At 37.8% G+C, this 22,667-nt stretch overlaps 1 protein-coding gene across 3 annotated transcripts in view; it reads left to right on the top strand.

The window, feature by feature from the left end:
* Positions 1-22,667, top strand: part of LOC137064829 (FYVE, RhoGEF and PH domain-containing protein 6-like) — a 60,885-nt gene that overhangs the window by 13,739 nt on the left and 24,479 nt on the right. For all 3 annotated transcript variants that reach the window (XM_067436357.1, XM_067436359.1, XM_067436358.1), the window contains 2 exons: positions 4,413-4,569; positions 4,735-4,822. In XM_067436357.1, the coding sequence (XP_067292458.1) occupies positions 4,413-4,569; positions 4,735-4,822 (245 nt within the window). The remainder of the gene's footprint in view (positions 1-4,412; positions 4,570-4,734; positions 4,823-22,667) is intronic.

Raw genomic sequence — 22,667 nt, 5'->3', positions numbered from 1 at the left:
CACGTTTCTAGCATCTGTAAAAACTGCATTATACAATCTTAAAAATATATCTTTATTGCGGCACATGCTTTCAATGCAAAATGCTGAACAGTTAGTTCATGCGTTCATGAGCTCAAGGCTAGATTATTGTAATGGTCTACTGGGTGGTTGCCCTGCTTGCTTAATAAACAAACTCCAGCTGGTGCAAAACGCAGCAGCTCGAGTTCTTACTAGAACCAGGAAGTATGATCATATTAGCCCAGTTCTGTCAACACTGCACTGGCTCCCTATTAAACATGGCATACATTTTATTTCTTATTTCTTACAAAGCACTAAATGGTTTAGCTCCCCAGTACTTAAGCGAGTTTTTAACACATTATACTCCATCACATCTATTGCGGTCTCAAAACTCTGGCCAGTTGATAATACCTAGAATATCTAAGGGTGCGTTCACACTTGTAGTTCGGTTCGTTTGGTCCGGACCAAAAAACAAAAACAAAACATAATAGTCCTGGCATTTTTAACAGCGAACCTAAAGTTACCGAACAAAAGGCATAGGGAGACGGTAACAACCTGATTGGTCGGTTTATATGACGTAGGAGCTCGCTTACCGAACATTCAAAACAATGCTGTGTGCGGATTACATGCGCGGGCATTTTATGCGTGTACATATGGCATTATTTTTTAACCAGAGAACTCATGAAGAGCTCATGAAATGTTCAAAACATTCAAAACAACGCTGTGTGCTGGATTAAACGCGATCATTTTATGCGTGTACATTTGACATTATTTTTACCCGCTGAGAACTCATGAAGAGCTCATAAAATGTTCAAAACATTCAAAACAGCAGCAGGATTTCCTCCGTTGTGCAGAAAAGAGACGGCCGTTCTGTCGTCTGTACCTGCTAATAGCAACACATTGAACTTTGATGAGAAGAGCCAGGTATGCTTTTTGTGTTTTTTCTAGCATTTTCGAAACATGCTCGTCCGACCAAATATTGATTAGGCACTTCCTCGTTGCTCCACGTTTGCCCTCTAACGTTAAAGTTACTCATTTTGGATACACCGATCTTTCCGCGTCGTCAAATCAGCTGCATTATGCGTCGCATCTTGTGACATTATACGTCCGGTTTTTGGTCCGTTTACATGTTTTTGGTCCGTGTTGCTTTCATATATCAATCGAACCACACCAGAGTTCGTTTGGAAGCGGACCGAGACCCATCTTTTTAACGGTCTCTGTCCGCTTGTTTGGTGTGCACCAGGGTTCGGATGGCAGCGTTCACATATGTTCAAATGAACCGCACTAACCGAGCAACCGCACCAGGGTTTGTTTTAATCGAACCAAACATGACAAGTGTGAACGCACCCTAAATCAACTGCAGGCGATCGATCCTTTTCCTATTTAGCACCTAAACTCTGGAACAGTCTTCCTTGTTCGGGAGGCAGACACACTCTGTCAGCTTAAATCTAGACTAAAAAAAATGCAACTCTTTACTATGGCATACACAGAGAACATTCTTAACTTTCATTATTCAAATCAATTGACTGATTGTTAGGCTGCATTAACTAGGTCAGCCGGAACTGGAAACACTTCCCATAATACCTGATGTACTTGTTACATCATCAGAAGAATGATGACAAACTGTATGACAAACTGTATATTAACAAAACGCTATTGGCTGTTTCAAAAAAGGGGAGGAGCTACTAACAGCTGGAGCCATTTCAGGGGAAATTATGTCAACACATTGAATAATGCGTTGAAGGCACTTCAGTGGGCCTATAAGTGCCATACCGGTGTTCAGTCTCGGTGGAGTCGATCGCAGGTAGAGTCGAATGAAGATGTCTTTATCCGAGTCGGTCTTCACACAAGGTGGCTGAACACGAGGGCTAATCTCCCGCTGGTGCGGACTACTACTTGTGTGAGAACAGCTGTGGACGCTTTTATATATAGCCCAAAGAATCAAGGCAAAAGCATGTTAATGTCTTAACTGTAATATTATTGTAATATACATTACTTTAGCTATACGGTGCATTTGTTGGACTGTCATAATTTTATAGAAAATATAATTGTAGAAAGTGTAGAAAACCACAACTTGTTTGTTATGGCTAGGCTAGAGAAAGAAATCAGATACATGTGTCAATGGGCACATAGCAGTGGCATTTAAAAGGAAAAAAATGTTTTAAACTAATTTGTCAAGTTCTTAGAAATCGGGAGAATGTGCTCCCCGTTAGACATCGCTGTTCCAGACTTGAGACGGACTTGATTAGCCTGACAAGCAGACCCACATCAAGATGTTTGGTCTGGAAACTCACCATTCTCTTTTTAAGAATGACCATTCCCTTTTTAAGAATGAGTCGCGGTCAAAGCTGATTCGAAAGACCGCCGTTCGCCAGAGTCTGTGTTTATTAATAGCATGCAAGCGCAACTTGGCCATCATTATGTTAAGCCCTGCCCTCTGACTCTGTACACAATTGGCCCGACTAGAGTTTGGCTTTTACAGCTATGAAGTGTATTGAGAGTTGCTAGACGACACTCGCAGCAGATTAGATTTGTGCGTCTTGATTTCTAGGCTAGGACTTGACAATAGCTCACTCAAACCACTGGCACCTGTTGCTGCTTCTGCTTTTGGAGGGAGAAGCTGCCCATAACTGCTTGTTTATGATCTGTAATCCTCTGTAAGAATTTGTAATAATAGCATATTATTAGCAAAAATGAGCTAGCAAAAGATCCAGTGTGTATCTGTATTTGCACTTGTCAAATGATTACAATTCCGACGTGTTTTCGCCTCGGTGAGTAATGTAGCCAATCACAGACATGTTTATAGATTTCTACAACGCAATTGGCCAATCACAGGTGTTGAATTTGGAATCCTCTTACTGCTCGAGTGTTTGTCCTGGTGCTGAGTTCGGTTAGCATATGCATTAATCCTCTGGAAGTGCAGACATTGGGAAAATAAGAGATTCATTGTATAAAAGCTTCACTGATTTATATAGCAGAACTTTGTGAGATTGTGCTTATTGAATGAGTGACAGCTTTAAGTGATTATAAAGGGAGCACTCTTTGCGCGTTGTCTAGGCAATATAATTATTTTTTATTTTTTATGAATAGTTCTATAATATGTTCAGAATTTGAATAAAACTTTTGTTTTCCATTCTTGACAAGCGGCCACATACATGCTTCAATACATTGACCCATATACATGCAGGATTCACTAAATTGTGATGACTGACAGGGATACAAATTTATGTGTCGAAATCAGACTCATAAATGTCAAGAAAAAACGACTTTTGGCTTTATGTCAATATAAATTGATCACTGAATCTTTGATAAGTTGTAAGAACACTATATCAAGTCCAACCTTTAGTTTAATCTGACAACCATTTGTTTTACTCACATTTTCCCATATTAAATCCAGTCACGCAGCAGCTCTTCTGCCACCCAGCCCTGGCTGAGGGGGTGTGTCCGGCGGGAAAGTGACATCAGTGCATACCCTCTATTCATGCTAGATTATAATTTTTCTCAGTTATTTTGCTGATTTCCAGATTCAATTAGGCTTGCCTCATACTTACTTGATAGAGCACATGCACACTCTTAACAAATACACGATCTCTTGACAAACTTAAAGACATAAATGACATTTGTATGTATTTAAAATAAAAAAATATAGATTGTACGGAATATCAGCTTGCTTATTTTGCTCAAGATAAGGATTTATTAAGTCCAAGTCATGCAAACAAGAAACAAGAGGTTTTCTGCATGAAAATTGTGCCAAATGCAGAGAATTGTGTATTTGTGTGTAAACAGTTGTAAAAACAACCCTGCAAACTATGCTGATAATGCTGGGAACTGAGACCTAGTTTGCTAACAAAGCTTTTAGAAAACGCACCCCAAATTTTAGCTTTTGGAAAACGCACCCCAAGATCACGACCATCTACATGCTTCGTTCGGGTCACTCCACGGTTCATGAAACACCTCCAGGTGCTTTTATCAGAAAGATGTGGCACTGATGTATCTGTCTTTTATAAATATTAAGTCATACATTTTTTTTTTCTTTTATAAATTTACAAATATTTATATTTATAAATAAATATTATAAAGGGTTTAATTAAAAATAATATTTGAATGTTAATATTCTGTTATCATCTACTCACTAATCACTACCATGACTTCTGCAGAATACAAATCTCTTTTTTTTCACAATCTCAAGCCATTATAAATCTTGACATCTACACTATCCCTCCCTGAGAATTAGCAGTGTCATGTCTTTTCAATGAATCAGTTAATAACAAAATTAAAAGTGCGATCTTCAAAATATATTTTGAGTTCTGTGGATGATCCAAAGTTACATGGGTTTGGATAACACGTGTAAACTGATGCCAGATAGTATTTTTATGTGAACTGGTCTATTTATAGAAGTTTCCTTGTTCAAACAGGAGCAACCACTGTTGTGTAGCAGATATATTTGTGAAGAAAGGACCTTATCTTAAAATGTACTCCACTTATATTCGTGAGTTCGACAAGAATGTGGAACTTCTAGAAGAACATTGCCGGAAAAACCCAGCCTTTGCCAAAGTCGTCAGAGAGTTTGAGGTAACAGAACCACTCTGACCTGTTTTTCGGTTTAATTCATACCCAGCTGACAGCCTTTGTAGGGATGTGAATAGTCTCTTTTTTATACATTCTTAAAAACTACAGACAAAAATTCCCCTCAGGCCATCACCTGTATTTCTTTCTCTGTTCTACTTTCTGATTCAGAGCAAACCATGCTGTGCTAACCTTGCAGTGAAGCATTACATGCTTAAACCTATCCAGAGGATTCCACAATATCAACTCCTCCTAACTGGTGAGAATTGTTTAACTTTTTAAAAAAAAAAAATTATGAAGGAAATGGGAGTGCTTTAATGGGAGTACCCATACAAAAATCAATGCCACAATGCTAGGGTGTTGCTATGCAGTTGCTACGTTATTGTGGGTGGTTTCCAGGGTGATGCTATGATGGTTCTAAGGCGTTCAGAGTAGTTTTTTTCAGCACATCGTGGTGCTGTTGCTAGTGTGTTGGCTTGTTACCATGCTGTCACTAAGGTGTTTTAAGTGTGTGTTTTTTGTGTTTGACTAAACTGACACTTTTGGATGAAAACTGAATTGAGTTGGACAATGACATCACTGTTTTCTGCAAAGCTGAATTGAGCTCTTTTTATAACTGATGAATGTTACACAGTTATTGAACTAATTACTGAGCTGACAGCTAAATAATGACACTTTTTTGTTTTTTTTAGAGCAGCTTTACATCAGAATTGAATTCTGTTTGCATCATCATCATCATTCCTGTTTATCACTGTGAAGCTGCATTGAAACCATCTGTATTGTCAAGTCAAGTCAAGTTTATTTATATAATGCGTTTTACAATGACTATTGTTTCAAAGCAGCTTCACAGTGTTAAACAGGAAAATAATGCAACAGATTTTGATCCGGCTGTACAGCCACTCTGGAGAAAATGTGTCTGTGATCTCTGTCTCTTCAGACAACCTCTGTGATGTCAACCAGCTCAGTTAAATTTTTAAATTGTATAGCGACAATGTGAGCAGATCAGTAATTTAGTTGATATAGTTAATTTAGTTTAGAAATTACATTTATTTGGATATTTAGTTGAAATTTTAGTGTCCCCAACTGAGCAAACCAAACCAAAGGCAACAGTGGCAAGGAACCAAAACTCCATCAGATATTGTATAAATCACTATATAAATAAAGGTGACGATTTGGTTGCAGTTATTTTTTTGACTAGGTTGTGTTGTTCAATGTGGTGTTTCAATTAGTTTTTAACACAGTGTAGTGCAGTTGCTGGGGTATTGTGGGGCATTTCCAGGTTTTTGCTATCCAATGCTAAGGTATTCTGAGTGGTTTTTAGCACAATGAGGAGCAGTTTCTAGGGTGTTACTAAGGTGCTCTGAGGGTTTTTAGAATTTTGAGGTGATGTTGCCTGGTTGTTTTTATGTGGTGTTCCAACAGCTTCAAGCTTATTGAAGTTTCTATAGCGTTATATTTGGTTGCCAGGGTGTTGCTACTCAGTTGCTTATGTGTACATATGAGATATGAGTGTTTTAGCACACTGCAGTGCAGTATAGGGTTTTGGTGGTTGTCAGGGTGTTTTTATGTGGTGGTCCAAGGGGTTGTAAGCACATTGATATGCAGTTTTCTGAGTGTTTTTTTAGCACATTAAAGTGCGGTTACCTGCCAGGGTGTTGCTTATCAAAAATATACAATGCAACCAGTGTAGTCTGTAGATTCCAACAACTAATTTGTCTCAAAACACTATTTCTGAAACCTTGCTCCATTTTCTGAAAACATTAAACAAAACCCCATCTTCAAGCGCTATTCACAAAACCCGTCTCCTTTGGCAAAATGAAACTTTCGCCTCAAAACAGTTTTAACTGTGTTTAAAATGAAACACTGATCTCAAATCATTAACAAAATAATCAAAATGGTGAACAGAAACACATACACTATTAGTAAACAATACATCAAAAAATAGAAAACACATTGTTCAGAATATATAGTTCTCAGGGAGAAGTAAAATTTTAATCTCCAACAAATTTTATATTTTTTGTCATTGTCTTTTGATGAATGAAAACAATGTTCTATCATTGAATGTTCTATCATATCATAAATTGATCAGAAATTAAGACAATTATTTGTTCTTCCTCCTGTTTGTAGGCTAACCCTATTTTTACCAACTCGTGCAAATGGAAAGCAAAATGTTCAGGGCCACACAATTTGTAAAATGTACAGTGTACAGCCCACAATGCACAGTACTTATATTGGTGGTGTCTCATAATTTGAAACAGGTTATATCAGTTTTGAGTGGTTGTATTCAATTAATGACATTGTTTTCTCCATTTGTATTTGATTGTTGCCACTTGTGTTTACCAGTATGGGTGACATGCATTCGAGTGCAGAATGTGTTTTGAGAATGAGGATGTGTTCAGAGTTTTACTGAAAAGTCTAAGTGAGTTCTGCAAATTGTGTTTTACCATGTGAAATGTTTTAAGGTATTGACAACAGACTGCATAATTAGCTAAATAATTTCAGGTAACTGAGAAATTTGTTCAGCCATTTAAAAAATGTATTAAAGCACAGAATTTAAATTCGGCCAACTGAAATTTTTTGATGTGACCAAGCACTTGAAAATGTATAATTGGAGACATTCTTTTTATTATAGTGTGCCCTGAATCATTTACATCTAATGGTGTACATGATTCAGGGCAGAGAGAATTTCTTTCATACGCAAGCAAAATCGACATGGACCAAAATGAATTCTGTCAAATCAGATTAAAAATAAAACCGAAATGTAAATCAAAATAAAATCTGGTTTAGTGATTTGTGTGGCAGTATAAATGCAGATTTCAAGGACGATAACTATAAAGATAATGATAAAGTTATAGTTCTAAAAATTGTTCTCAATATTAAAGAATAGTAAAATTCACACCACAGCTATAAAAATAATGGCACAGAGGCCGAATCAGAATCCACCCTGATCCTGCTGTAATGATCTTGAGCATTGAAGAGTCAGCATAACATTCCAAGCTATTTCAAATGATGTCTGCTACAGAAAATGAGGGGGAAATCAATCTTGCACACTACCCTATTGGACAGTGTTCATGGTATGCGTAAATCAACAAAAGACAACAAAAAGGAAAATGTAGAAATGTAACACGAGCACAGGAGAAACAACGTCATTACTACAACCTACGAAGACGACCAGTTCACTTCTAGGTTGGAGACTTGGTTTGGGCTCGTAGTCATCTTCTGTCATGGGCTAGGGATGGTTTTATGGCCAAGCTTGCGGCAAAGTGGAAAGGTCCTGTTAGAGTGATCAAAGGTCTTGGGCCTGTGAATTACTTTGTGTCCTTTGTTGATGATCCTGCTCATAGATTATTTTCATATTCAAAACTTTTTCATGGTACTGTGCAAACCTTTTCTAATTAAGGAGGGAAATATGTAACAGTCACTGTCTGCCACATGGTTTACAGGTCCTTCTCAAAAAATGTGCATATTGTGATAAAGTTAATTATTTCCCATAATGTAATGATACAAATTAAACTTTCATATATTTTAGATTCATTTCACACCAACTGAAATATTTCAGGTCTTTTATTGTTTTAATACTGATTATTTTGGCATACAGCTCATGAAAACCCAAAATTCCTATCTAAAAAAAATAGCATATTTAATCCGACCAAAAAAAAAGTGTGTTAAAAAAAAGTCAACCTTCAAATTATTATGTTCAGTTATGCACTCAATACTTGGTCGGGAATGCTTTTGCAGAAATGACTGCTTCAATGCGGCGTGGCATGGAGGCAATCAGCCTGTGGCACTGCTGAGGTGTTATGGAGGCCCAGGATGCTTCGATAGCGGCCTTAAGCTCATCCAGAGTGTTGGGTCTTGCGTCTCTCAACTTTCTCTTCACAATATCCCACAGATTCTCTATGGGGTTCAGGTCAGGAGAGTTGGTAGGCCAACTGAGCACAGTAATACCATGGTCAGTAAACCATTTACCAGTGGTTTTGGCACTGTGAGCAGGTGCCAGGTCGTGCTGAAAAAACGAAATCTTCATCTCCATAAAGCTTTTCAGCAGATGGAAGCATGAAGTGCTCCAAAATCTCCTGATAACTAGCTGCATTGACCCTGCCCTCGATAAAACACAGTGGACCAACACCAGCAGCTGTCATGGCACCCCAGACCATCACTGACTGTGGGTACTTGACACTGGACTTCAGGCAATTTGGCATTTTCTTCTCCCCAGTCTTCCTCCAGACTCTGGCACCTTGATTTCCGAATGACATCCGAAAAATTTCCGAAAAAAGTACTTTGGACCACTGAGCAACAGTCCAGTGCTGCTTCTCTGTAGCCCAAAAGTGGCCTGACCTGGGGAATGCGGCACCTGTAGCCCATTTCCTGCACACGCCTGTGCACGGTGGCTCTGGATTTTCTACTCCAGACTCAGTCCACTGCTTCCGCAGGTCCCCCAAGGTATGGAATCGGTCCTTCTCCACAATCTTCCTCAGGGTCCGGTCACCTCTTCTCATTGTGCAGTGTTTTTTGCGACACTTTTTCCTTCCCACAGACTTCCCACTGAGGTGCCTTGAGACAGCACTCTGGGAACAGCCTATTCGTTCAGAAATTTCTTTCTGTGTCTTACCCTGTGTCAATGATGGCCTTCTGGACAGCAGGCGGGTCGGCAGTCTTACCCATGATTGCGGTTTTGAGTAATGAACCAGGCTGGGAGTTTTTAAAAGCCTCAGGAATGTTTTGCAGGTGTTTAGAGTTACTTAGTTGATTCAGATGATTAGGTTAATAGCTCATTTAGAGAACCTTTTCATGATATGCAAATTTTTTGGAATTTGGGGTTTTCATGAGCTGTATGCCAAAATCATCAGTATTAAAACAATAAAAGACCTGAAATATTTCAGTCGGTGTGAATCTAAAATATATGAAAGTTTAATTTTTATAATGTATTTTTTAAAATAAAAATCATATAAAAAAGTGACTTAAGTGACTTTTAAGTGCCAGACTTAAGTAGAAGTACAAACGTATTCAACATTTTGTGTACTTAAGTATTGCAAGTAGTTTATTTAAAAATGTACTACACAAGTATTGAAAGTAAAAGTACAAGTATTATGTTATGTAGTTATTAAAGAAAGTAGTCACAAGTTTGAACATCACATTTCATTACTAAAAAGTTTATTTTGACTAATAGTCAAATTTTCTACCAAATAAAATGTAATAAAATGAACAGCTAGCTCATATAAATATATGTATCAAAGCAATACGGGACGCGATTTGTCCCGTATTTTACATAGGTCCATCCGCATTGTGTGAAGACACGTCCTATTCTGCCCCTAATTGGGTCGCTGCCGTCGTTGGTTTGTTTGATTGGTTTGTTTCAGGTTCACGGGCCGTGAATCACGGCCAATCAGAGTCAGAAGAGGAGGGGACCCCTTCTTTTCTATATGGGCAAAATCCATTTGAAACGATGGAGGCAGGTCCAAATACCCTATATTAAAATAATTTTTTGATTGATAACGTTAGATTTCATATGCTGCCTATTAAGAAATAATGTTAATAATGTAGGCTACATTAATGATGTTATGGTATGATTTGTTTATTAAGGTTAAGTTGTACAGTCAGACACAAGCATTACTTTAATAAGAGATAAGATATATAACTATATTTAATACATATTTAATCAAAATAGGACCTTTTAGGAATAAAATAAACAACAATTTGTTATGCTTAACAAATTTAAATAATTGCATCATCCAATACTATAGAATTAATAATATACTATAAAAAACGGAATAATACATAAATATATTTACTTAACTTACCAAAAATAAAAATGTTGTTAAGTGTTTTATTAAAATAAGAAATGATTGTAGATATTATATCATTTACAGTTATTTAGGTGTGGTTTCACTGTTTGGATGGTATTACTGCAAACAATGACAAATATTTTAGTCAAAATCTTTGTTCACAACACTATAAAATTACTCGAGTTAATTAGCAATTTCTTATCCTACTCCCCTCCAGGTTACTGCAGTTGAGTTTGTTTTTCCATTGTCATAGCTGTGTATTATACTGAGTGCATCTGTTCACACCGATTTCAATAGCAGATATCCTATTATAATCTTAATATATATACAAATTATGAAAACATATTTTAAGTTATGATATACCACCACTGCACTGGCACACTATCGGGACTGTGGTCATCGTGGCCCCAAGGGGTGTAGCCACCACTGCGGCAGGCGTCCCTTATTTTTCTGTATTGAAGGTGGCAACCCTAACTATACTGTCCATGACCAGAAAGGGAATAAAAACATCAAAGTAGTTCATTTGTGACATCAGTTGGTTAATTAGAATCTCTTGAAGCATCAAAAATACATTTTGGTCCAAAAATAACAAAAAATACGACTTTATTCAGCATTGTCTTCTCTTCCGTGTTAGTTTTCAGCCCTCAAATAAAGATTAGAACAGTTATGAATCAGCGGATTGATTCATGATTCGGATCGCCAATGTCACGTGATTTCAGCAGTTTGGCAGTTTGACCAAGGGGGTAATCTAGCACTCGAAAAGCATACCACCCGTAGGGGCGGCCATTGCTAATCAAGCCATCACCTGCTGTTAGCATCCCATTGACTCCCATTCATTTTGACAGTAAATAACTTTACATCTGAGGTGTTTAAAGACTCCATTCATCCTTTGTTTATTTATAAAGAAACACAACAATGTATAAAAGGCTCCATTACCTTGTATCTTACACTATAGAAGCTGTTTTTGTAAAAATAGGCTAACGATTGTGCCATAACCAACACGACTCTGTCGCACAGTAGAGAAATTACTGTATAGATTGGAGGAGACGCTCGGGAGAAATCTTTTACTGTCTATGAGACAGTCGGGGGGACGTGGAGACGTAAAGTCTGATAAAGTCGAGGGAGAAGAATGGGGAGAAGCCCATAGTGAGCCAAAAGCAACGGGACAAAACATTTAAACAACGTGATTCAGATTTCACTTTCCACAACTACTAGAAGACTTGTCAGCTGTCAGACAGGTTGCTTACGTCACATCTACGTCGTCAAGCTCAGTCTGAGCCTGCGCAGTACGCTCAGCCATCAGGAAGTGAGTGCTTCTAATTGACTTCATTTTTTCCGCCGTTGAAGTCTATGGGGTTGCTGTGTCCATTTCTTTTACGGTCTATGAGTTTGACACAGGATCCAAATCATGAATCAATTCAGCACTCAAGTGCAATCACATGTCAGTGTTAAGCCACATGTAACAAAAAAACACTTTACAAAAGAAAACAACTCATTAACATTTTACAAACTCTTTACCAAAGCATACATATAATATGCAATATAGGAACGTCAAACTCGTGGTTGAGCTGCAAACAACGTTTCTCAAACCAGGATTATTAAGGAGAACAGAAAACGTACTCGGTTACTTTCGTAACCTTGGTTCCCTGAGAGAGAGAATGAGTATTGCGTATGGGAAAAACTCCTTTTCTTGAGAATATGAAGCAAAACTTTATTAATAAAGGTATCTATGTAAAGCACAGTGCAGCTGCATGGCAATAGCCCGGCGCAAGGAGCGTTCTGATTGGCCGAGCCGCTGCAACTGCAGGAACCTATGGTGAGGCGGCTGAGAGGAACGAACCAATGGGGGCGTTCCAGAGAGACCGCAGAAAAAGGGGCTTATATAGCATGCAGGAGGCTATATAAGACCCTGATTCGCCATAGGTGTCAGGTTTTAAAAATTGACTGAAGCGATACCTGAGAAGCACGACCAAGCCCAAGACGAGGCCATGCCTCTAGTGGAGTGGGCTTTAATGCCTGTAGGACAGTTTAGGTTCTAGACCTATATGCTAGTGAGATCGCATCCACTATCCAGTGTGAGTCTTGTTTCATGACAGCACAACCTTAGTGCGGCCACTGAAGCATTGAAGAGCTGATCCGACTGCCTGAAGGGGGTGGAATGCTCTAGATACAATCTCAATTCTCTGACTTGGGCAGAATAGGTTTGCGTCTTATTTTCTCTGAGACGCAGGTAAAGAACGCAATGTAAAATGACCTGCATACTGAAAGGGGTTGATAGCACTTTGGGTATAAAACCATGGAGAAAACAGTGATGTTATCAGCTTATTTTCATTTATCATATAGCGACAATGTTGGCATATCAGTATTATAGTTTATAGAATTAAATAAAACCTAATTCATACATTTTATTTGTATAATTAGTTGAATTACTTTAATCATAATTTTAGTGTCCCCAACTGAGCAAGCCAAGCCAAAGGCGACAGTGGCAAGGAACCAAAACTCCACCATTGCATGATGGAGAAAAATAAACCTTGGGAGAAACCAGACTCAGTCGGGGTGCCAGTTCTCCTCAGGCCTATTAACACACCGTGTATGATTATTATTCTGGCAACCTTACAGGTCAGAAATCATATTAGATCGGAATATTCTAAATTTCAGGGTATCCTGGAAGAGACGGGTTTATATAGGATGGGGCGTCGATTACACAAGACAGAAAGGGCTCACGGGGAGTGCGTGTAAGACAACCAACTTGCTTAACCGAGGCCAAAGCCAGCAGAAAAGAGGTTTTGAGTGATAAGTGCTTCAAGCTCGTGGTCTGAAGTGGTTAGGAGGGGGGACCCTTCACGGCTTCTAAAACCACGGCGAGATCCCAAATAGGGACTGAGGAAGGGCGAGGCGGGTTTAATCTCCTGGCCCCTTTAAGAAAACGTACAAGATCACTTTTTGACAGTGAATGTCCCGCGATCTGAGCGTGGTTAGCTACTATGGTTGCGACATAAACTTTGAGTGTGGAGGGGGAATGACCCGCGTTCATTAGCTCTTGGAGAAAAGCGAGCAGTTCCGCCACTTCGCCACTACGAGTGTGCGTCGATGTTTTGCGTGCACTGTGGAAAGGACGCGCGCTATCATGACAAGGCAGCCATTACAACTTCCTTGGCAGTAAGCGTGCGCTGCAGTGAGAAATGGCTGTGATGTAAGCCGTTTTCTTGACATATCCAGCAGCCCGAGTTCGCTTGTCTAACTTACTCTAGTATTCTCTGTCCACGGCGGTTCTTAGCGCGACTGAACGAGAGAAGAGGAAGAGTGAGAAAAGCTCCGTCTGTCCACGGCGCTTCTTCAGCACGGCGGCGGCATAGTGACGATAGCTTTGGCTCGAGTTTGTTTATTTACTCTAGTATTCTCTGTCCGCGGCGCTTCTTAGCGCGACGGAACGAGAAGAGGAAGAGTGAGGAAAGCTCCGTCTGTCCACAGCTCTTCTTCAGCACAGCGGCGGCATAGTGACGAGAGCTTCGGCTCGAGTTTGTTTATTTACTCTAGTATTCTCTGTTCGCGGTGCTTCTTATCGCGACGGAACGAGAAGAGGAAGAGTAAGGAGAGCTCTGCGGCGGCGGAAAGAAGAGCCGCGGTGGTGGCAGAGTGAAGAGAGCTTCGGCTTGAGTTTGCTCATGTCCTCTAACATTCTCTCTCCGCAGCGCTTCTTTAGCGCGACGGAACGAGAGAAGAGGGAGAGTGAGGAGAGCTCCGTCTTTCCGCTGCGCTTCTTCGGAGCGGCGAAACGAGAGAGTCCTCACATCTATGCGCTCTATGAAGTGTCGTTGCAGTGGCAACACACACACACACACACAAACACACACACACACACACACACACACACACACACACACACACACACACACACACACACACACACACAACATAGACACACAGAATAAAGGATATTTAACACCGGATGGCGCAGCTGGAACGCAGGTGGCTGAAGGCGATACAAGGAACCTCTCGAAAGGCAACATGTGGTTTATCAATCTGATGCTGTGTTCCAGTTCGTTTTTAATATGCCCTTCACTCGCAAACTTCCCTCTGTCTCGTTCACTCGGATGTGCGTCATTGCTTACGTTGCATGAGTACCCACTACAGGCGGAAACTTTGCAATGGACTGAATATGCCCTTGATCACTTGGAATCCATTATGGAGTGTATTTATTATATATTTTTTTCCTTTACGAAATTGTTTAATGCAACATTATATATGTATATATGTGTATTTGGGTTGTTTTAAATGTTTTAAAAAATATTTAAAATATCAGAAAGTTGTTTGTGGAGGGGTAAATTAAATGCAATATGCGGTGACGTCACAATCGCATTGCATTGTGGTATATAAAGCTGCCTGAAGTGTACATATGAAGTAGACTCCCTCCCTCTGTGAAAATCTTTCCATATAAACTTCCCTTGTCCACTTCATGAAGTGGAACGCACTTCAAAATGGGGGCGGGGATTCCCCCGAGGGGAAGTGCTTAGGGAAGTTCGCAAGTGCGTGCATGTCTAAAAGTGAAGTGGAACGCAGCATGAATCTACCTCTTCTTCTTCTTTTGTTTTTATTGTCAGTTGGCAAACAACTTTCAGGTGCACCACCCTCTGATATGGAGTATTGACTAATGATCTATATAAACACCCAATTTATAAGGACAAAAAGAGAACTAAGTTTGAAAAGAGATAAACAGACAAACAAACAAACAACTATAAATAAAATAATAACAAATAAACAAACCTAAACAAATATAAATAAATACAATTATAATTCTCAAATTCTATTCATTAATCTTATTGATCCTAAATACTCTAGAATAAGTTTCCAAACCTTGTCACCTGCAGATGTTTTAAGAATATTACTGATATTTTCCTCTCTATTTTCTCTTAGTGCATGCTTTAAATCTTCTCTTTCTGATTCATACTTCTGACAATATAATAAAACATGATGTTTCTTGCTCCACTGTTTCTTGCTCTTCACAATATTCACTTCCCATCAATGTGTTTTCCAATCATGTAGAGAGAACTGTTTAACCCAGTATGCCCATTCCTTATTCTTGTAATAACCTTCTCTATTCTATTTCGTCTTCTAGACCCTGTACCAACTAATTGATTATTTTTTAATAGATATATTTCTTTACGTTCTGTGTTCCATTAATTTTTCCACATTTTTATTTGTCCTTTAATCACCACTTTAGCTTCTGACTTACTAATACATTTATATTCTTATTCCCAATCCTCAAACAACTTTAGCTGCTTTATCTGCCTTTTCATTCCCATCAACTCCAAAATGTGCACAAACCTAACAGACAAATACATTTTTTGGATTCTAAATTATGATTTTAGTATTTCACACAATAAATCCTCTCTACTCCTGGAACTGCAAAATTTTAAACTCATTAATACTGCACATGAATCGGATGCTATTACCACTCTCTCTGACCTCTACCCATTGCAATGCAATAACAATGGCCATCATTTCACATGCAAAAACAAATATATCATCAGTAAGTCTCTTTCCACATTCAACATTAAAATCAGGGATTACTACTGCTGCTGCTGTTCTACCTGTCGTAGGGTCTTTAGAACCATCTGTGTACATTGGTAAAATCCCATAGTAATTTCTTCTGATATATGAATTAAAAAATGTATGACTTCCCTCATTTACCTCTCTAATAAATTCAAGGAAAATAAGATCTATCTCTGGATGTGGCAATAATAACCATGGTGGTATAGCAGGCAGTTGGAGAGTTACTCCTATCCAGTATACCCATTTCGCATGCTTTTTTTCTAACTATCCAACCTAAGCTCTTTGTTTGCCTGTTTTCATGTTCCCAGCATGGCTCAATAGCACTTATTGCGGGGTGGTTACTATGTCCTTGTAAAGTTTGTTGTCATGATTTCCTGTCTCTTTAACTCCAATGGTTTTCCTCCATTTCCACCTGTAATGCTGCCACAGACATTGTTTTAAAAGCCCCACTACAATTTAATTACATCCAATTTTTTCAACAAGGTTTTTAATGCTAATCCATACACCACACATCCATAATCCAGAACAGATCTTATTAAGCCAATATATATAGTTTTCAAAGCAGACCTATCGGCTCCCAACTCTGTTCCCACTAAACATCTCATCACATTCAATACCCTTTTACACTTATTTACAATACTATCAATATAAAACATCAGTGTTATTTCAACTCCCATAGTGTTAAATTTAACACTTTACGTGTGTATAATCCACACCAGTTCAGTGCTAAATTAACACTTTGTATAGTGTTAATATTTTAACTCCATTATGGTGTTAAAAATGTAACACTCAGAGTGTCACTATACACACTAAATGTGTTTTTACACTAAATGTGTTATTCCTTTTCACTGGGAGTGTTAATTCCTAACAATCAGTGTTATTTTATGACACTTTAAATAGTATTTAAATAGTATGACTCTAAACTGTGTTACTCCCTTACAGAGCAAAAAAGCCAGTATACATTTAACAAAAATGTTTTAACCTGAAATGTACATTCACCTAAAGGATTATTAGGAACACCTTACTAACACATTTGACCCCCTTTCATCTTCAAGACTGCCTTAATTGTACGTGGCATTGATTCAACAAAGTGCTGAAAGCATTCTTTACAAATATTGGCCCATATTGATAGGATAGCATCTTCCAGTTGATGGAGATTTGTGGGATGCACATCCAGGGCACGGATCTCCCGTTCCACCACATCCCAAAGATGCTCTATTAGGTTGAGATCTGGTGACTGTGGGGGCCATTTTAGTACAGTGAACTCAATGTCATGTTCAAGATGATAGATGGACCCAAGAGGATGGGTACATGGTGGTCATAAAGGGATGGACATGGTCAGAAACAATGCTCAGGTAGGCCGTGGAATTTAAACGATGCCCAATTGGCACTAAGGGGCCTAAAGTGTACCAAGAAAACATCCCCCACACCATTACACCACCACCACCAGCCTGCACAGTGGTAACAAGGCATGATGGATCCATGTTCTCATTCTGTTTACGTCAAATTCTGACTCTACCATCTGAATGTCTCAACAGAAATCGAGACTCATCAGACCAGGCAACATTTTTCCTGTCTTCAACTGCCCAATTTTGGCAAGCTCATGCAAATTGTAGCCTCTTTTTCCTATTTGTAGTGGAGATGAGTGATACCCGGTGGTGTCTTCTGCTGTTGTAGCCCATCCGCCTTAATGTTGTGCGTGTTGTGACTTCACAAATGCTTTGCTGCATACCTCGGTTGTAATGAGTGGTTATGTCAGTCAAAGTTGCTCTTCTATCAGCTTGAATCAGTCGGCCCATTCTCCTCTGACCTCTAGCATCAATGAAGCATTTTTGCCCAAAGGACTGCTGCATACTGGATGTTTTTTCCCTTTTCACACCATTCTTTGTAAACCCTAGAAATGGTTGTGCCTGAAAATCCCAATAACTGAGCAGATTGTGAAATACTCAGACCGGCCCGTCTGGCATCAACAATGCCACGCTCAAAATTGCTTAAATCACCTTTCTTTCCCATTCTGACATTCAATTTTGAGTTCAGGAGATTGTCTTGACCAGGACCACACTCCTAAATGCATTGAAGCAACTGCCATGTGATTGTTTGATTAGATAATTGTATCAATGAGAAATTGAACAGGTGTTCCTAATAATCCTTTAGGTGAGTTTATACAGTATAGGACCCCATCCATTTCACACTTACTTTTTTTAACTCCAAAATGGAAAGTCATAATTCATTAAGGGTTATGTTAAATTGGGATTATAAAAGAATTCTGTTCATTGTATAAAGTTCAAAAATAAAGAAACACAGTTGTTTTAACAAACTAGTCCTTTATTAATGAGCAAGCCCCTTCACATAATTAAAAGTTAACTTTTAAAATAAATGATGAAGGCACAGGCATTTCTGTCATCAGAATTATATTATAGCTTATAAACTGCTTATCAAATGGTAATATTTCAAGTCCTGCATGTCAGTGAATATAAGTCATGTGTCAGTGAAGTTGTTTCAGTACCTTCAACTTTGCAACAGAACAGCAGTGCTTGAGTCAACACAACATTCAGCAGATGAAAAACAGTTGCAGGAAATGTGTGGATCAGTTGTGTCCAGTTGCTAACAATACAGTTCTGTGCACAGTTGTTTCACAGAGCAGGAAAGGCTGTGCAGATCCAACTCTCTTGAAAAATCCTGGAATCCTGTTTCCCTAGACAACACAAAACCAGACCAATTACAATTAATACTATTAGTATTATGTTATAAATACAGCAAATTTTAGGTGGAAAAAAAAATAATCATCTTGGAATTTCGTGACTCAAACAATAAAATATTTCCAAGGAAATGAATGGCTTACTTCATCCAAAAATGTTAATATATGTTATTAATTACCCCCTCATGTTGTTCCAAACCAATAAGACTTTTGCTCATCTTCAGAACATTTAATGATCTTAATAAATTTAATGATCATTTAATGATCTTAGATTTTAATAAAATCTAATTTATTTCTGTCCTTTCATCGACAGCTTATTCAACCTCCACTTCCAAAGCCCAGAAAGGTACAAAGGATTCATAAGTTTTCTATGTGACTCCAGTGGTTAAAAACCTCAATTTTATGAAGCAAGTGCTTTATTTGCTAAAAAAATAATAATAACAATTCTCGACTCCATTTACAAAATATCTTCATGGTCTTCTACACAATTTGCTCTCGCATCAACAACATGAATTACTTCTCATGTTGGAAATTATTATTTTATTATTCATTTTATAATATGAGTCTGAAACTGCTCCATTGGGCTGTGATTATGGGGTGTGTTTCAACCGAAACAGGTAAGATCTCAATTGGATAGACCTACAACCAATCAGAGCAAAGAAGCGACGCATTGTCAAATGTTAACAGAGCTCAACTGCACTGTGTTGCCAAGTCCGCGATTTTTTCCATGGGTTGTTTTCTATGTCAGCAAGTTGAAGCGACTATTATGTGATATATAGACCCATGAGTGCGAATTTTAGCAGTCAACCTTGCCAAAATAACACACATTTTACCCCTCAAACACCATTTTTTTTCATCTTAATTTATGTTCTGAAGATGAAAGACAGTCTTACATGTTTGCATCGACACGAGAGTGAGTAATTAATGACAAAATTTCTAATTTTTTGGTTGAGCTTACCCTTTATTATTTGAACCCTGAAATCTAAAGAGTCTAATGTCATTTTAAACTTGCTGGATTACAAACCACCATCAAAATGACAAGTTTAATTACATTCCAGCTGCAGTAAAAAGAGGCTACAAACGATCCACCACCGGTTGCATCCACACACAGGTGACGTGATGGTGCAAAGACTAATGGCGGAGGCTCATATTTCCCACAAAATCCAACCAGTACCACTCAAATTATAAAATATTATTACAAGCTTAAAATTGTGATTTGGACTATGCTACAATAAATATATCGTTTAGAAAACTGGCTGGTAATGTACTTGCTCAAAAATTGATTTGGGATCATTTTAAACCAAAAAAAAAAAAAAAGTTATGGACTGCAGCTTTAAGAATAAATTAAGACACACACCTTAAGAAGGCTCACTTACTAGTCAGCTGCAGTAACAATTTTTGTTCCCTTCTTCTTGACTTTGTGATGTTGGGGGCAGGTGATCCTGAAAAAAAATCTATCTGTCAAATCATGAAAACAATTAGTTTGACTCAATTCTGTTAACCAATTACCAACAAAGCTATGTTAATTTTTTATGTTTGTGCAGATGATTCTCTCATATGTTATCTGTTAATTCTTACCATCACCATGTTCTAGTCTGTACAGTCTTCAAACACCAAGCCAGGTACCCTTACTTGATGCATCATAGAAATTCTCCTAAAAACACAAATAGCAAAAACAATACATTTAAGCATGAAGGTATATCCAAACATTAACCAAAAGTTAAAATGATAAATACATTTTGCATACATATTTATTCTGAAAGAATGACTTAATAAAAAAAGTGAGATTTTCAAGTGCCTTCTTGGTCTGCAGTTTGTGGAGATGATCTTCTGTTTTTCAGATATATGGTAGGTGTGCTGGTAAACAAAAGTAAAAGATAGTTTGAGGATGAAGACAGTCTTAAAGAATACATTTTTCATTTGTTTTAAACACAACTAAAAAACAGAATTTTTTTTAAAACGAATTTGTTTTTAACACTCTAGTGCATCTATCCATCATAAAAGTGCATCCATCATCATAAAAGTGCATCTATCAATCATCATCTTGCATCTGTCCATCATAAAAGTGAATCCATCCATCACTGGCGTGCGTTGTTTTATAACGGACAGGTACACTTTTATAATGGATAGATGCTCTTGGATGGATGCACTTTTTATGATGATAGATGCACTTTTATGATGATGGATGCACTTTTATGATGGATAGATGCCCTTTTATGGACTTCAAAACATATACATCTATTTGTGAACCATACATTTTAAGCGTTAATTCACCCAAAATTGAAAATTCTGTCAAAATGTCCATACAAAATTATCATGAAAGAATGGGGAAAAAAATGTCCTTAACTATAAAACCTGTCAATAAGTGATTTGAATTGGTATGCACAGAGGTCATTAGTTGTGCTTTGTTGTAAATAAATATTATTGGTCAATATCTGTGCTTAAAGCACATATATTGAGCAATAATCTTCCACGACAAGCACTACACGTTTTTTTTTATACCACATACATACCTTTTTTTGCTGCAGAACAGAAAGCAGAGTCATCTGTCAGCCTTGATTTCATTCTAGGAGGATTGTCAAAAAGCAATGTTGATGAAGCTGATAAACATGATGCATCTGAAGAGACATCAGAAAGGTCAAAAACAAATGAGGCAAAACAAGAGGTCAATATTTTCAGAAAAACAAAAGTTTTAGTTTTTTTCCACAGAAAGTTTAAATCACCATTCCCAGGACCATTGCTCCACTGTTTTTATTGTTTCCTGCATCTGTTTCACAATATATTCAACATTCCAACCTCTTCTACAGTGCCCCATCATCTGCAAACAGAGATCTCCCTATACCTTGCCCAATATTATTATACACATCATCAATCATTATAGAAAACAATAAAGGACTTATAATACTTCCTTGTGGCGTTCCATTATCCAACGCAAAGCTTACTGACAAGGTTTTACCTACTCTCACCTCTATTGAGCGTCCATATAAAAATTCCTTCACCCATCTAAACATTTTTCCTGATATTCCTAATATTTTCATTTTAATCACTAATCCCTCTTTCCATAGTAAGTCATACGTAAATCATACATAGATATTTCCACATTTCCACAAACACAGCTACCACTATCTCTTTATTCATTCAGATAGCACATCCACCTCCATCACCCCCTTCTCTATCCCTTCTTATGGACATATAGCCCTGTATCACAAAATCTAAATTAGGTTTAAGCCATATCTCTTCAACACACATTATGTCAGGTTTGCATTCTATATCCTCAAGAAATTCTTTAAATTATTGCCCATTCAACAGTAGACTCCTAGCATTTCACTGAAGATCTAACATTCAAATTAAAAATAAAATGAATCTTGTGACCATGATTCCCTACTTAACTGTTCTTGTTTTTTAAGCCCTTCTTGAATCCCTCTCTCAGTCAGTCCATGAATATTTAAGTATCTTGCAGCACTTTTTACAATTATTTCAATCTTCTCAGATCTCCCTTTTGCTTGGAACGTACAGTTAATTACTTCAGCCAATAAATATACAAACTCTTCCTACATAAAAAAATACTCACTACCCTAACTTCCTCTCTCCCATCTGAACTTCTATCTCCTATACTACTATTTTTCCTAAATCATTTATTTCTCCGTACTTCTGTCCATTCATGTAAACCCATATGCTCATGCCCACCCTCACCATCACTACTACCTGCCATCCTTAGTCCATTCACAGATCAGTTTATGCCCCACCACCGGATCCACTTCCACTCCTATCTTCCTCCTACCAACCAAACTTCCTCTTTCAATGCGCAACAGATCCGAAAAGCTACTGCTCGAATCTACCACTTACTCTTTTACTTCCTCTTTTATTCATAAGGTATAGAAACATAACAAACAAGACACATAAACTTTCAGATAATAATAAATAATTAATAATACATTTTATTTATAATGCACATTTCATTCTAAAGAATCTCAAAGTGCAACAAAGGTAAAAAAAAAAAAAAAGAAAAAAAAAGAAAAAAAAAGAATAACAAGTAAAAATGTAAAATACTACAAACAATCAACCAA

Source organism: Pseudorasbora parva, chromosome 25, assembly GCF_024679245.1.
Source record: "Pseudorasbora parva isolate DD20220531a chromosome 25, ASM2467924v1, whole genome shotgun sequence".
Classification (NCBI taxonomy): domain Eukaryota; kingdom Metazoa; phylum Chordata; class Actinopteri; order Cypriniformes; family Gobionidae; genus Pseudorasbora; species Pseudorasbora parva.
This window is presented reverse-complemented; position numbering and strand designations above follow the sequence as displayed.